The sequence below is a fragment of the Coregonus clupeaformis genome, chromosome 9 (assembly GCF_020615455.1).
Source record: "Coregonus clupeaformis isolate EN_2021a chromosome 9, ASM2061545v1, whole genome shotgun sequence".
Classification (NCBI taxonomy): domain Eukaryota; kingdom Metazoa; phylum Chordata; class Actinopteri; order Salmoniformes; family Salmonidae; genus Coregonus; species Coregonus clupeaformis.
The window spans coordinates 7764896-7782126 of NC_059200.1; the positions used below are offsets into that span (position 1 = coordinate 7764896).

General features: G+C 42.5%; 1 protein-coding gene across 5 annotated transcripts in view; it reads left to right on the plus strand.

Moving 5' to 3' along the window:
* The window catches only part of LOC121573657 (glutamate receptor 3), a 144248-nt gene that overhangs the window by 117816 nt on the left and 9201 nt on the right, over nucleotides 1-17231 (plus strand). For 3 of the 5 annotated variants that reach the window (XM_045222478.1, XM_045222480.1, XM_045222482.1), the window contains exons 5-13: nucleotides 494-547; nucleotides 880-1053; nucleotides 1598-1765; nucleotides 1896-2000; nucleotides 3242-3349; nucleotides 5235-5441; nucleotides 6963-7336; nucleotides 8905-9103; nucleotides 14744-14991. In XM_045222478.1, coding sequence (XP_045078413.1) covers nucleotides 494-547; nucleotides 880-1053; nucleotides 1598-1765; nucleotides 1896-2000; nucleotides 3242-3349; nucleotides 5235-5441; nucleotides 6963-7336; nucleotides 8905-9103; nucleotides 14744-14991 — 1637 coding nt within the window. Of the gene's footprint in view, nucleotides 1-493; nucleotides 548-879; nucleotides 1054-1597; nucleotides 1766-1895; nucleotides 2001-3241; nucleotides 3350-5234; nucleotides 5442-6962; nucleotides 7337-8904; nucleotides 9104-14743; nucleotides 14992-15762; nucleotides 15878-17231 lie in introns of all 5 variants that reach the window. The other 2 variants (XM_045222479.1, XM_045222481.1) reach the window with 1 other exon arrangement.

Genomic DNA, 17231 nt, shown 5'->3' on the forward strand with positions numbered 1-17231 from the left:
TTTTTCTGCGGGCCTTGAGTCCTGACCTTATTTTCCATACTGACGGTAATACAAAGGAACACAAAGTCCCACACACACGCACGCACACACGCGCACATACACACACACACACACACACAAACACATACCCAGACCCTGTTAGAGAAACACACTCATATGCACATCAGACATTATCTAATGAACATTATTTAAGAAATCAAATTATTCTGTTTGTTTTTTAACTGAAAGATGACAATTGAGTCTGTGCTGTTTCTGCTGCTTAACAAATGTCACTAATGGGGATGGTGGTGGTGCACTATATTTGCTCATTAGTGCAAAGAGACTGGAGACCCACAACCTTGATCAAGTGGATCTACGCTCTACTTCTGAGAACTAATAGAAGCTTTCAGGTTCCATTGTGTCTTTTTGGAACATAAGATGGATAGAGTATGTGATGTGATGTGATGTCCTTTGATACCTTGTCTAATTGTGATGTTTTTTCCCCTTCTTGCAGGTGGTGACCCTGGGGAAGAACAGCAGAGGCTACCACTACATCCTGGCTAACCTGGTGAGTAGAGTAGCACAACACAAGACAACAATCCTTCTCTCTTTCAGGGGCCCTCTCAAACATTTATTATAAAATGGGATGTGGAATCACTTTAGTTTTCTAAATTTGAACAAACTGTATTTTTACGAACAAATACGAACATACATTAACAGCACAAACTAGAACATTTCTAAGTTTTATGTTTAGCTAGCACCGTTATTCAGAAAACAATACCTCAGAAAACGCTTTCCTTTTTTAACCTGTAAAGGCATTACAGATGAATCTCTCAATACAGATGAACCCAGTTGTTGGGGACAGATTGTTTGATGTCTGCATGTTGTTGGGTACCTCTGGTTTCACTGCAGGGCTTCGCTAACATGAGCCTGGACAAAGTGTTTGCTGGAGGAGCCAACATAACAGGCTTCCAGATCATCAACCCAGAGAACCCTATAGTCACACAGTTCCTCCAGCGCTGGGAACGCCTAGACGAGAGGGAGTTTCCCGAGGCTAAGGGCACACCACTGAAGGTACAGTACCATGTCAATGTTGTGTGGATGTTTTATTTACAGCATGAAACTTCCATCTCTCTGCCCGTATCTGCTTTTCTACCTTTCTCTCTGACTATCTGTTCAGTTATCTGTGTCTTGCTAATAGTATCAAAGACAGAGCATTTTCACTCACAAAAGAAAAGCTTTTGTCAAATTTAACCAGATAAACTGTCAGTGAGGCAATAGTAAAATCATACTGCTTGTTTATTGCTTGTCATTCAGAAAAGAGGCAAAAATAGGTTTTCTGTTTGAAAGTAGCTAAAACAGTATGAACTAGCTTTGGCATATCAGGCAACAACAGACTGCCAATTGCCAATTACTCTTGAATAAAATAAACCTTGAGGCAGAGTGGCAGTGGGCTGTTCAGCTACTGCTGTACCTACTTTATCATTGATAGACTCATTTTCACAATTTATTCCCTTTTCACATTGTGCATTGTATCTAAGTGTGCTCCTTACACAAACCAAGTACCCTTCGGACTGCTCTCATAATGTCATGATCTGCTGTGGTGGTTGTGTTTCAGTACACGTCGGCGCTGACCCATGATGCCGTGCTGGTCCTGGCAGAAGCCTTCCGGTACCTGCGGAAGCAGAGGGTGGACGTGTCCCGGAGGGGGAGCGCTGGGGACTGCCTAGCCAACCCGGCCGTGCCCTGGAGCCAAGGCATTGACATTGAGAGAGCCCTCAAAATGGTAGGAGGGGTCTTCACAGATGCCCAGGTGTAAAAATATAGTAGTATATTTTGACTAAATCTTGACTATTCTGAATTGAGTTGTTGTGTGAAGGTTATTACGGTTCCTTGTGTCATGGTGTGCATGGCAGGTCCAGGTACAAGGTATGACAGGGAATATCCAGTTTGACTCGTTCGGTCGGAGATCCAACTACAGCATCGATGTGTACGAGATGAAAATAGGGGGGCCCAAGAAGGTAAGTAGAAAGCAGCACAGTGGCTCAACATGCAGATTATAAAACACTTTCTCAAATGTTTTGAGTTCAGAGGGCCATTAAATGAGTAATTGGGAAAAGGTTGCAGGATGTCATACCAGTTCACTTATTTTTTTTCTTTATTCATAACTGAGATTACATGTTAAGATAGCTCAGTTTTATGGACTTTAAATATGAATATTAAAGAAATTACACATTCAATATTTAAGTAATTACACATTAACATGACTCCTTAACATAAGTGTGCGTGTTACTGTATTGCACCGTATGCGCGCAACAGTAATCATTACACAGCTCTGAGCAGGGACCAGGGCAGATCTTTAAGCTTTATTGGAGTGCCTGCAGTAGAACAGCTTTCACCTGTAGCGGCTCCTACACTGGGGGCTGACCTCACCCTGCGTGCTCCCTTTGTGCTCCGTCATAACTGGGGCAGAGGTGGCAGGAGAGGAGATACACCAAGGCTGTCAGGAGTAGTGCTATATTAGCCCGTAACCCCACTACCCCCTACACATACTGGCCTGCGATTCTGGCGCTGTCGCCTTCGGCCAGGTGAGCTGAGCTATAGAACAGTACAAGAGGAGAGAAGTAGAATTGAAAATAACAGAAAAGAAGAGAACAGAATACAACAGAACAGAAAAGAAGAGAACAGCAGAACAGAACAAAACAGAACAGATAGAACAAATAACATGTAACTGCTGACATTTTTTAAATCTCAGCAGTTATTGAATAGGTTCACAGACGTCAGATATACATTTTTAGTAGCAGCATACATATAGTATGCTTAATGTTAATACATGAGCAGAAGCCCCTCACTCTGTAAATTGCAACTGAAATTGCTTATTGCTGAATAAGACTAAGTCTTTTTTGCTGGTATTAGTATTGCCAAGCAGCATGCGAGGAGCATTTCATGGGCAGTAATTCATGTTTATGTAAAGGATCTGTGACAGTGCAGCTGCAGTAAGGGTGCTGAGAAGGAGATTAGCTGAAAGTTGAATGCTCTTTTCCCCCACTGTATCTGTAGCAGAGGTTGGAGCGTCATCTCCAAGCACAGCGCCAGTACAGGGCTTTTTATCTTACGCATCACCAGACACCCCCCAACCCCCCTTCAGGCCAAGACTCTCATCAGACATGCTCGCCTGCCAACTGCACTTGGAAGCTTTACTCACAAATGTCTTTTAAATGGCTGTTTCTTGTAATAACTATGATGTTTCTGTCACTTTCAGACCGGGTACTGGAATGAATTCGAAAAATATGTATATATTGTGGATGCGCAGGTCACCAACGAGTCCTCTTCTGTGGAAAACCGAACGATTGTGGTCACTACTATTATGGTACACTTTCCAAGCAGATTTTAAATGTTCCACCTCTAAAAAATTCTGCCACTCAAGGTCAAGGTGTCCATTGTTACATTCTGTCCTGGGAGGGTAGAACTATTTTCTTTTGAGTTGCTTTCCATCCACTCACTACATGTTGAAACAGTCGATTCACAAAGAGTGTTTCAACTGTATCCGTGTGGGTGTTAAAGCATTTTGATTTTCCATATTACGGTGGCCTGTTGTAGCAGTGACATCACAATAACGGCTTTGGTAATGATAACTAGCTAGAGCCTATAGACGTAATCTAATACACATTCAGTGCATACGTACGTAAGTAAAAACCTGTTTCTTACTCATTAAGTAAATGGTCAATGATGACAGGGTTAGAGACAACAAAACGACCTGTAATGATCAATTGTTTCTCACTGGGGACGCAAAATAACTGCCATTTGAGGAGGACATAAAAAACCTCACCGCTTTAAAGCTTTGGTTTGTTTATCCCCTTGTTCAAATATATTTTGGATCGTCCACTACGAGTTCTGTACTGAAGTATAACCTCTGTGGCTTTCTCCAATATTCAGAGATATTAGGGGTCAAAGGTCAGGGATAGTTAGAGATGAGGTATTCCCCAGCTCAAGCAGAGAGAAAAAAATAAATCAGCTGGATGTATATACGGTTAGTTAGAAGACCTTGGTCATTTTTAAATGTAAAATAAGGTAAGCCTTATCTTACATTTAAAACAATGGCCTTCTTTCTGACTCTGCCTATTATGTGTTCATCTTAGGCAAATTCAGAATACGAAAGTCAGACATTCTCATCTAAATGTAAGCATGTCATGCTCATACTCATAATTAGTTAGGATACTTCTGATAGACACAGGGAAATGGTAGGACCATTGTAATGTTATGATAGCAATAGTGTTGCACCACTCATCTAGTGATCATGCATTAGTCTATTGACATTGTAAATTGACAATGCTCATCTCATTATGCATCAGAATTAGCTATATTTTACTTTATTTTTTTTATAGCACAGAGAGGTGAAAAGATACCTTCAGCACAGAAAGAAAGAAATTGACCATTGTTTTACCCACTGGCATCTCTTATACTCCTGGCACGGATTGGGATGTGATTTAAGATCAATCACTCTGTTTGATTTTTGAGCCGAGCCAAAAAGAAAACCAACCACATCTCAGAGTTTGAAGAGCCAAGTATGTCTATTAACACCTCCCAGTGTATTCTGTATGGAAGATAAGCTCAGAGTTGGTTTGATTAATTGAATGATGCAGCCTCCCTGAACATTCAACGATGATATGTGTTTGATGGTATTGCAATAAAAACTAACATTACTGTAATCTCTCGCCAATCACTGCCATTTACTTAATGAACTGGAAAGTCTCCCAATCCCCCGTTCAACCTGCCCCTGTCCTACCAAGCCGATGCAAAGCTAATGCACCCTCCACCCAGCCCCCACCTCCTTCCAGTTGTGGCTGGGTTTAGCATGAAGGAATCCGGCTGAGAGACCCAGCCCCTTCCCCCTTTATGCCTGTCTGTCAGAGGCCTTACTGTCCCCACTGGATGCCCGGGTTGGGCCCTGCTTCAAGCCCGCTGCTATGGAGGCTGGCTGCATTTGGTTGTGGATCGGGTCAGCGCCCCAACATCCCCGTGTGACCAACTCTGTATGGCGCTTCTTGTCCATGCTGTTCTGTTATTATTTCCTGTTTGTGTGCTCTGTGTCTGTCTATGTCTGTGTATGTCTGTGTGTGTGTGTGTAATCCAAGCATGTGTGCATGCAACAATCACGGTGTGGGTTAAAGAGAACTGGACTCAAGAGGACTGGCCTCTGTGAATGGAATGTGTGCATGCTCAACTATAAACTCAACATTATGTTTAATTAACAGGAATCTCCTTATGTGATGTACAAGCGAAACTACTTGTCGCTGGATGGGAATGACAGATATGAAGGCTACTGTGTCGATTTAGCTGCCGAAATTGCAAAACATGTGGGGATAAGATACAAACTGTCAGTAGTTGCGGACGGGAAGTATGGTGCAAGGGATCCAGAGACCAAGACGTGGAACGGGATGGTGGGTGAACTGGTATATGGGGTAAGTGACAGTCTCGACGTACTGAAGCACTGTCACCAACACAGGGACGGGGGCTTGGCCAGCTCTGGCTTGAGGTATGTGGGCCAGATCTGGTTTACACACCTAAACCAGATCTTCGGCATGAAAAGGCCAGACCTTGCCCAGCAGGGTGAATGTAGCCCGGCAACTACGGATATTTGTTAGGGTCACATATCACAAGCCAGAGCTGGCTCATAAGCAAAGTGTGCCTACCCTCGCCCTGGTCGCATCTCCCACATTCGGACCAGATCTGGCCTTTTACTGTTGCGGTGGCAGCACTGATCCATATGTGCCACCCAGCAACCAGATCTGGCCCGCAATCCTCTACTGACTGGGTGTGTGATTTTCTCCATATGTATCTCCATAAATCAGATCTTAATTGAAAGATTGATTACTTTATGTTATGAACCACTCACTACATGTGTAAGTATGAGCCCATTTTCTTCTTTCATAAAACACTGTGAAATGGTTAATGTTTCATTAAGGGACAGGTGACAGCCAGACTATAAAGTGAAAATGAATAACATCTGCCTGTCAGTTTGAATGCAAGCAGCGATACTCTGAATGCATCTTAATTTAACACAAAATAACATATTCCTGTCGTAATGAACATTTTACCAACCATTCTGCAAAATGACAGCCGTGCCTCTTCAGAGAGCTGAAAGAGAGAGAGATGATCTCCTGCTATAATTGACAGGCTTTGTACAAGCCCTGAGACACCTCTTTGCATCAACAATAAATCCGCCAGACCATTAATTAGCCATTCACATGCAAATGAGCCAGTGATATATTGAGACAAGGAGTGGCTGGGAGCTGTGTTTTTCACAGAGTCCCTGCCTAACCCTCACTAAAATGATCCCAGCCCTCGCATGGCATTTACATATTTATCAGTCAAGGCCTGGTCCGGTTGTGACTCTGGGACCTGAAAAGCTATCAATGGGAACATTTATTACCTAGCTGAGCTATTCGCTAATAAGGCTAGGAGGCTTTAAAGACAATCTGATAAAGGAGTTGAATTTCCCAGGCTGATTCAAATATCATGGGCTGTTTGCATAAGCTCTTCAACCTCCTGTTTCCATACCTTCTACTTCATAAATGGTTCAGACTGAGTAATGCACTCTTTTGGATTAAGGCAGAGACATTAGCCACTACTAATGCTAACTGCGATTGGTCCATTTTAAGCTGGCGGGTCTCACTTTCTTCTTAAACGTATCTGACATTTAATGCATTCATTTTTCTAATCCACAAGTTCATTTTACCTTGCTCCATCTCTACTCATTGGTTTCAGCAATACATTATAGATATATTATAGTCATAATTAGATATTCAAATTGCATGATGACCAGTTTTGATCAAGAAAGAGTGAAATCCCATAATTTATTTAGATGGGCATTCTATTTTAAATTGTTCTAAATCGGGCTATGATCACAATGGCAGTTTGATGTGATGTGTCTGTGCTGTGTTTTGAACCACTAACTCCTGTGCCTGTTCCCATTTTTCCAGAGAGCTGATATAGCAGTGGCTCCTCTAACTATAACATTGGTACGAGAGGAGGTGATAGACTTCTCTAAGCCTTTTATGAGCCTGGGGATCTCCATTATGATAAAGAAGCCTCAAAAGTCAAAGCCGGGCGTGTTCTCCTTCCTGGACCCACTGGCCTATGAGATCTGGATGTGCATAGTGTTTGCCTATATCGGCGTGAGCGTGGTGCTCTTCCTGGTCAGCCGCTTCAGCCCCTATGAGTGGCATCTGGATGAGAACGACGAGGCCAAAGACCCCCAGAGCCCTCCAGACCCACCTAACGACTTTGGGATTTTTAATAGCCTGTGGTTCTCCCTGGGCGCCTTCATGCAGCAAGGATGCGATATCTCGCCAAGGTTGGTTACTGTACTCCATGTTCCATCACCTCAAACTCAGCCATCCTATCATCTACATACTGGACCATCTCTCTGCATTTTATGGTCATAATCACTACAACTCCCATCATGCCATGGTGAATATATGTTATTTTTGGATTGTGTCTTGGCTTTTTTGCTCTCCACCCCATTCACCTCCACTCCGTCTTTCCCTCATACTCTTTAAACACACCACCACCATTCCTCACTCCCTCACTCTTTCTCTCCAGGCTGCATGCTAACAGTTATGCATTGCATCCACAAAATAACTTATATCCACCATGCCGGGGACTGTAAAATGCACAGGGTCATAACATCCATGAGGAGTTTCCCCTATTCCCCATGACTCTTGGAGGGCTATCGTGTTTTTGTTGCATGTCCCATTTTACGGTCATCAGCCTGGTGCATATAATGTTTTTAAAGTGGAAGACATTTTTATCAATTTTCACTCTGATGAAGCACCGTAATAGCATTCAATTCGGCCCCTACCTCATGACTCATTTCATGAATCTTAATATAGACAAAAAGTAACGTCCTCTCCCCCCTCTTTTCATTCATTCAGTCCATCTCTTCACTCATCATCACTGTTGCGCCGGTTTGTCCCTCGTTCCTTCTCGGGGGACTGTCATTGTTCAAGCCATCCCTCCTCATCTTGTCTGGGATGTTGGGCCATTGTAGTGCATCTGAATGAAGATCAATGAGAGAATGTTCCAGGTCATGTCTATCAGAGCTGAGCATCAGTCTCACCTGAATAGTGATGGCTACAGCGCTATAGGGTAATGGTCCACTGAGATCAACACTTAAACATGCATCGTTTGGATTCGTTCCTCAGTCATTTTTCCCTTACTGTCTCTATGATAAAATGTTTGTTTTTTTGGAGCATTACTCAAAAAATAGAAGGGGTTTGCGTACTGAAAACTGAGTGATGGTTTCCCATGTGCAGTGGAGAAAGTCACCTCTAAATAAAAGGCAAGCCATTTAATCATTGTAACATAATACCAGAAAAGAACACAAAACATTCTGTGGTGATTTAGGATGTCAGGTACTATTTGAAGAGCCCATAGAATGCCAAAGAGTCAATGCCATTGATTTGATGAAGACTATTTAGTAAATGCCACTCTCCCTCCTGGAGGATCGGTTTATGTGATAGACTGCAGTAAGCCTAAGGTTAGTAGTTACCTTACCAGTGGGGATCGTCAGCCTCATTGAAGCTGATGCACGCTAATCTCTGCTTGCTGTGTTTGTGTGTGCTATCATTCAGTCACAACACAACCCTCCACGCAAGCATCATAGAGCAACAAGGCTGGGACACCATGTTTTTCTCTGTGTAAAGAGCATTAACATTGAGGTATGTGGGTGAGATTTGACATAAATCCAAGATCAATGCTCTGAGGCTGTGCATTTATGTCAATACGTGGTGTGTGATACCCAGACTCTACACAGGAAGCAGTGGACTCCAAAGGCATGGCGGCCTCCATCCCTCTGTCAGTGTGTAGGATTGAGCACCCTGCTCTCACGTCCCTCTGTCCTCCTCATCCCCTCTCTCTCAGGTCTCTGTCGGGCAGAATCGTGGGGGGGGTGTGGTGGTTCTTCACCCTCATCATCATCTCCTCCTACACAGCCAACCTGGCTGCCTTCCTCACAGTGGAGAGGATGGTGTCTCCCATAGAGAGTGCTGAGGACCTGGCCAAGCAGACAGAGATTGCCTACGGGACCCTAGACTCAGGCTCCACCAAGGAGTTCTTTAGGGTGAGTGACTAAACTAACTGGGGGTTTATTCACCAGACACAACTTTAGTCTCTTTACAGTTAGAACACTAAAAAAAGCAGACAAGACATCAAAGCAAGGAGCACAGGGGAATGGTATAGATATTTAGTTTTGTTTGATACCTAACAGAAAATATGGAAGTAGTTAGCTATGATAATAAATATTGAAGAAGGTCAAGCTACTATACACGAAACAGGTGGCTATCAGAGTCTATGCTACTGTGTGGAGACGGAAGGAACAAAACATAAAAAACAAAGCATAAAAAATTTAACACACTGAATATTTTAAAAAGTATATTTATAGCCTGGTGTTTACAGTTAGTGAATCAGTGCAGTGAAACATAACCACTTGTGCAAGCCACTGGATGTAAAGCAAATGTGCTTCTCTTTCATGATTTGTTTGGCAGGCTGGCTGACGGCCTGGTGATTTGTCCCAGGTCTTTCTGGGGAGATAATTGATAGGTGTTTAGGGACTTCATGTCCCTCCGCCTTCAAACTTCAAATGTCACGACTGAGGAGCCATTCCAGGGCACTTCTAATTAAAATAGAGGCTCCAGATACATTTTAAATATGTTCTTCAGGAAAGATGTGCTGCTTAATTAGAGTCATATAGCCACCAGGCAAACGGAAATCTGCTCTGATGACACACTGGCAGGTCATCCCTCAAATGGCTCACCTTCACTTTCCCGTCATTCCCTCAGTCCTCTCAGGATTTACAGTACCGGCACCCTAGTACATCACATGCTTCCCCAACTGCTCCCTCGCTCATGTCACAGCCCCTTTGTTGTCAAAGAGTCAGAAGAAGAATATTCAGACACATCAAACTGATTTTAAGTGCTTGCATTTTTATCTCCATTTCCACCTCATGTATCTTAGGCACAGCAGCATGTATGTGATACATGGAGAGAAATTAACTTAGCTCAGGCATCTCATTTTCAAAACCAGCCATGTGTATGTTATCAGCCTGGTCTCATAGACTAAACGTAACATAGTAAAAGTAAATCCGGGACACGCAAATTATTATGATCTGTTACGTTTGGTATGAATTGAAAATTGTAATTTGTAACATAAAAAAAAAAAAAAAAAAAAATACGCCATTTAGCAGACGCTTTTATCCAAAGCGACTTACAGTCATGCGTGCATACATTTTTGTGTATGGCAACATCTCATACGAAATGGATGATGGACATCCACAAATTAATACATACCATACGAAACATAACATATCATACTAATTGGAGTGTCCTGGATTTACATTTACTATGTGACGTGTATGCGTCCAGGTTGATGTTATACAGCCTGATGAAATGAAATTGCAGATTCTTTTTTTAGTTACGTAAGTTGTTTCCACATTTTAATACTTTTGGCACTCGTATAACTGGCCAGAAGAGAATCCAATAATTACATGTGGACAAGCACTCTGCATACAGACAGAATGCTAATGATTTATTTTCCGACTCATCCCTACTTTGTATTGCCAGTGGGGTGGACCTGAGCAAACAGCCATAAAGCATTCAGAGCACATAAATGGAGAGTTGATAGATGGACTGACAGTTGGAGGTGTTTGGGTTGCACTATGGGAGCCAGCTTCTTCTCATTAATATGTATTTATTTTGCAAATGGATACTGAGGCCGAAAACTAACTTACAACGTGCTTTTTTATGTTGTAGTATAGATGAATATAGATTTGCGTTTGAACACTGGAGACCTTTAGCCCATATATGATTGCTGACTCAAGTAACACAAGCAGAAGAGCTGCGCCCATCTTTACATGACCCAGAAATTACCCTCTGTTTACACAGCATGGCCAAGCCTGTCATAAACTATTACTGTCATTTACATTAACTGTCCCTCCCACTGAAATTGTGCAGATGTCAAGCATGATTCAATCATGGCCCTGAATACATTACATATCCAGCTACTGCTGAAATTTGCATGATACAATGCGGGGAGACAGCTTTATTTTATTCAGCAATGCATTGATATTGATGTTCTGTTAGATGCATCCATCTTGCAGAAAGCATTGATCAGATATTATCATGCAACTACTGTAAAAACATAAGAAGCTGGAGACATAAGCAACTGCAGCCCCTCATGATTAGTTCAGATTTTTTGTGACCCCCACCCCCATCAAAGTTGCCCATCCCTGATATAGAACATCCATGACATCAGTTTGATAAAGTCAGGTGCTTAAGCTTGGCTCTTGTAATCCATCTGATATAATGCTGACTTCGCTATCGATACCGAAAATCATTTGTCTTGTTATGTTTCAAGTGATAACAAAAGTGCTCTCACAGGGGTTTCAGTATTGACATTTAAAGCACTTTCTGTGACATTTACTGGATTCTCTGGCCACATTCATTCATGTCACCTGTATTGTGTAAATGCCCTTTCCACTCTGGAGACAGCTCAGGTCCCAACCCCTCCCCCCAGTCTATTATAGCTTCTCTCTCTGAAAACCTGGGCTGAAGGCCCTGCTGCACAAAAGGCCTTTTTTCAAAAAGACAGACTGATTTTGATCTTCCTTTTACCTGAAAATCATGGAGGTGTAAGTAGCAGCAATAGGAGCTGAATGTACTGCAGATTTTAACAGATTTTGTCAGTGAAAAAAATTTGCCCTTGATCGATACACCCATAAGGCTTCAACATCTGTTGGTGCATAAGAAGCAACCGCTTCCAAGGAATGTCCCGCTGAGCAACCCCACCCCCTCAATCACCTCCCATATGGTCTCTCCCTGTACTCTTTAAATGAGTGTGTGATGCAGGGGGTAAAATCCACCTCTCTGGGGGTGGGGGAATAAGTTGTAAGAGAAGCTGACTCCCCATTGTTCAAGATTACATACTAGTCAGCTCAATTTCACTCAATTCATTGGTGTGCTGTGAGTGTAAAAGCAACCATCACTGATGAGAACGAAATGACAGTCTTGATGTTTGTGAATATTAGGGGAAATATTTGAGCAGAGTGATGCTGATGCCAACATAGCAGCATATGGTGTATATGCATATCAGAGACTAATGTTTTAACTGCAGCATTGTTTGTTTTTCTATAGTCTAATAATTAACATGTTGATTCATATTTAGCTCATTTATTGAATCCCCTCTGATCTGATCCTACCCCTGTCATATCAGTTGTCCTGAGAACACCAGACATCTCTGCAGGATAAGCTAGAGTGACACCAAGGTGTTCATTATGTTCAACAGCCCTATTTACGGTTTACATTACAGACCAATGATGTAATCATCAAGCTCATCAGGAGTCAAGCCCATCACTCCCAATAAAGAGCAGAGGAGCAGTGAAGAGGGTCTCAGGCCGTTAGGGGTTATGTAAACTATTAGCATCCCAAATCAGCGCTATCACCTCCCCAGAACCACAGCACTCTGTCTCATAATTATAACAGTCAGAGTCATGTAATGTATTCATATTCAGCTAACTCAGCATGTAATTAAGTGACATTGTGGTTTCTGTATACATCCACCTCTGTTAAACAGATTGACACTTTCTATGAGGATTTACTGAATCCAGAGCAATATGAGAAAGCATCTGTTTGCTCTGGTGTGCAACCACCTGATTGAAGAAACAGCTGAATGTCCAGCTAATTATATCCCCAAAGCTTAGTAAGTCAGTCAATAGACAGTCTGTAGACTGATTTTAGAGAGCACATCAGAACTGGTGCTTAATGCACAATCAATATTGATTAGAGGAATTTTGCTTTATGCAAATGTGGGCCTTCTTAGTCTGTAAGGACATGTTTGTGTGTGTGTGTGCGTGTGTATGGGTGTTTGTACGCTCTTTGAAAAAAAGGTGCTATCTAGAACCTTAAAAAGTTATTTGGGTGTCCCCATAGGAGAACCCTTTGAAGAACCGTATTTGGTTGCAGGTAGAACCCTTTTGGTTCCAGGTAGAACCCTTTTGTGTTTATTTGTTTATTTATTTGTTTATTAGGATCCCCATTAGCTTTTGCAGAGGCATCAGCTACTCTTCCTGGGGTCCACAAAAGTAACAAAACACTGTTACACTGATAGACAAGGACAGTCACACAAATTTCAAATACAACGATACACGAACAAAACCCCAAACAAAGAATACAAAACAAAAATGTTTGATGTGTTAGAGTATGTCTGTGTGTCTGTGTGTGCGTCTGTGTGTGTGTCCCCTCACAGTCCCTGCTGTTCCATGAGTAGTTTTTTACTCTGTGTGTGTTTTACTATCCTCGTGGGTACCAGAAATCCCCAAAAGACCCCACAAGGATAGTAAAACAAGAGAAATTCCCACAAAGACAAAGGCTATTTTAGGCTTACGGGTTAGATTTATGGTTAGGGTTACAATTAGGGTTAGAATTAGGGTTAGGGGTTACGTTTACGGTTAGGGAAAATTGGATTTTGAATGGAAATACATTTTAGGTCCCCACAAGGATAATAAAACATATACTGTGTGTGTGTGTGTGTGTGTGTGTGTGTGTGTGTGTGTGTGTGTGTGTGTGCACGAGCGTGCGTGCGAGCGTGCATGCATGCGTGCGTGCGTGTGCAACTGTATGCGTGTGCTCACACACGTAAAAAGTAGATCAATCTGTTTCACACTAAAATTCACGATGGTCCACAGTAGCCAAGCCATCTGCAGTTTAATATGTAATGTTAGATTTAGCTTGATTCAGCTATTATGGTGGGCCTAGTGCCCATTCTCCATTAAAAAGTGAAAAGGATATGACAAAACAAAAACTTGCCAGAAATGAACTTCTAATGGCCTTCTCAGATTAAATAGTAATATCTATTCATCAACAATATATGATGTTATTTGGTGCCCTGGGTAATACAGCCATAGATATAATCACCAAGTTGACTCTGTTTTTGCCACATTAAGCGTTCACTTGCTAATTAAATCAATGTATAGGCTATTTATACACATTATTATTTTGGTCGTGAGAACATCCATCCTAAAGTTTTCCCCACTCGTTCGGTCACTCGGCAGAAGGTCACATTAACCTAGTTTAATGCAGCTTCCTTGTTTGTCCTTCTATTGTCGACTGCTGTGTGTGTACCCCAGCTCCATGGAGACCCGACGCCAGCCACTTAGAAGCCATTTTTAGCAGCAGCTCCCTGGGTGTGAGTCAGTAAGGGCAGGGCAGGAGGCAGGAGGCAGGCCAGGGCATGGCAGGGCTGTGTTCTCCTCTCAGCACGTCATATTGCTGCTCCAGGTGGCAGCAGCCCCACTGATCCATCCAGGTGACACCTCCAGAACCCCAAAGTCAAAAGGCCTGCTGACTCACTTCCTGTCTTGTGACCTCAGGGGGAGAAGGGGGGGATGGTGAAAGGGAGCAGGTGGTCAGTCAGGTGGTCGTCCTGTCGATGGATGCTGAGGAGAAACATGACCCTGCAGTTTTGTTTGTAGTGTTCTGCCAGCTTGTCAGACCTCAGATCTGCTGTTGGCAACAGGCCCACTACAACGACTCCTTTACTCAGCTCTCTAGGAGCACAGACAGCACTCTATTGACTCATGGCAAAGGTGTACACTGTATATGAAGGTGTATATGTGTAAAATGTGCTATTTAAGTGCTATGGTCTAAAAAAAATTATACACCACTAACCTATTTTTGTATTCTCTCTCTCCCTCTCTCCCCAAATGCAGCGCTCCAAAATAGCAGTTTATGAGAAAATGTGGTCTTACATGAAATCGGCTGAACCGTCAGTGTTCGCAAAGACCACACCAGAAGGGGTTGCTCGAGTGCGAAAGTCGAAAGGCAAATTTGCCTTTCTTCTCGAATCCACAATGAACGAGTACATTGAGCAGCGGAAACCTTGTGACACCATGAAAGTGGGCGGCAACCTCGACTCTAAGGGATACGGTGTGGCAACACCTAAAGGATCAGCATTAAGGTGGGTGGGATAATATAACAATATTCTCCATGTTGTTATAGTATTCCACCCACCCTGATGTCTCCTGTTGTCCCATTCCTCTTCTTCCTCACTCCTAAATTTCTATTTTTTTGAGGTTCATCAGGAAGTAAATGGTATTGTGTTTCTTTAACTCTGGTCTAGACGTAAAGCCATTTCTGTCATGTTCTCTCTATCTCTATGGTTTGTTTCTCTCTGTGTTGCTGGTTTTTTCTTTCTCTTCAAAGGGAAAGTACTCTTGGGATATTAGTCATATTTACTAAATCCATTTGTATGTTGATGTGCCCCCACACCCACCCCTGGTTTGTTGTTCTCTTCCCCTCAACCTTTCACCTCTCTGTCCTCTGTGGTGTCCCTCTCTGGCAGTTCTGCATTGCTTCATTTAACAGTTAAATGTGTTTATTTCACTTAACTTGCTAAAAGCTGCACTGTCACTTGTGATGAATGTTAACGTGCATGCTGTATGTTGTCGTTATACTTCTATTCTCAATGACAAAGTGTCCCCATCCCCCACACTTCAGTTCTGAGCAATGTAACCCTCCATACCACCTCTCTAATATTTAACACTTTATTTGATGTAAAACGCTTCTTACCTCTGCACACCGGTGAAATTCTTTACCAATTTGTCCTTTTCGTGCTCCCCCTTATGAGTCATTTGATATTATTACTATTATTACTATTAACTAATATTCTAATATTAGATTTCTCACGGACCTGTTCATTTTCTTACAAGTCATGTTTTATCGTTTCAAGAAATGCTGTTAACCTGGCAGTGTTAAAACTGAATGAGCAAGGCCTCTTGGACAAATTGAAAAACAAATGGTGGTACGACAAGGGAGAGTGCGGCAGCGGGGGAGGTGACTCCAAGGTCAGCCTCAATGTCACCAAAATCGGGTATCGTAGAGTAGAGTAATCGGCAAGCCTGTAAATCACTAATGTAACCTATAGGCCCCAACCACAGTCCACTATGGCCCTGTAACAGAAAACCGTGTGGCTTTTTCTATTTTATCGTGCAACTGAGATCAAACTGGGAACCCTTTACTTGGCTAATGGAGGAAAAAGACCAGTAACAATTGAGATATTTCTGAGAAAAAGATTATCTATCTTTTTACTGCAGGTAGAGAAGAGTTGAAGCTGATTATTATTCCTGATGGTAGTAAAGTAGCACCATTCTGGTAAGAAACCAGACTGTGAGACCTCCTTAGTGTTCTGTTCTGCAGCAGGGCTGCTCTGTGAGATATTTCCTTTTTAGTTTAGTGCTTTGCCCTGTGGTTGTCAAAGGCAAAACATACAGAATGGCAGAATGTACATTTTCTCTGCTTTTTATATCCACAGGACAAACATGGTGGAATTATAATGCTCTGTTTCACTAAGACGTACTTCAGGGGGCTTCTATTTGAAGAGAACAACACATTTCATCACTTATTTAACTGATAGTGGATGAATAATTTGTCGCAATTGATGCTGAATGAAGTATTGATTAAGAGAATAACATGGCAGTGGCCATGTACCCTAGCACTGAGGTGTACAGTAGCGCTCTCCAAACTGCCTCAACCTTGGGTGCTAGGGCAGGCGAGGCGAACAGCGTAGTCTTGAGGGGACTAAGCATTGCAGGCAAACGTGAGAATTCTAATGACAGTGACACCAAATGATCCAACATTTTGTCTGATACCAATAACATCGCTGAAAAACAGTGTTAGCTTGTCACCCTGACAGATTCCTTTGGTTGGTCTTAGTCTCCAAGACCAGTCAAAGTCTAGCCATGGCTGGCCCCATCCCGACCAATGAAACGCTGCAAGAGGGTGGAAAATATGACCTGATCTTGTGTTTCAGAACACGAGGGCAAAGCGACAGCCCGACGGTGGATCCGTCTCTGTCTCTACTCTTCTGCTTGCATCTTGTCCACAGTACACTTGGCACATTGTAGAAGAACAGGCAGACTGACATTGATGTTGTTGACTCTAGTCATTCATTCCTGAGCGTAAGCGGGACATTAATACTATAGCAGAGCAACACAAAGCAGCTGCCTCGTCCTGCAAGCAATCTGCCTTGAATCCTTGGTAGAGAGAGGGTAGCCATGTTATGATATCGCACCTGACTGCCACATTTCTTGTTTATTCTTTTATTCCTAAAAATGCATGTGTTGGTACTTTAACAATGTGCTTCAAATATATTGTATGTAATAACCACTGAGAGAGGAAAACCCAATATATTAAAGACAC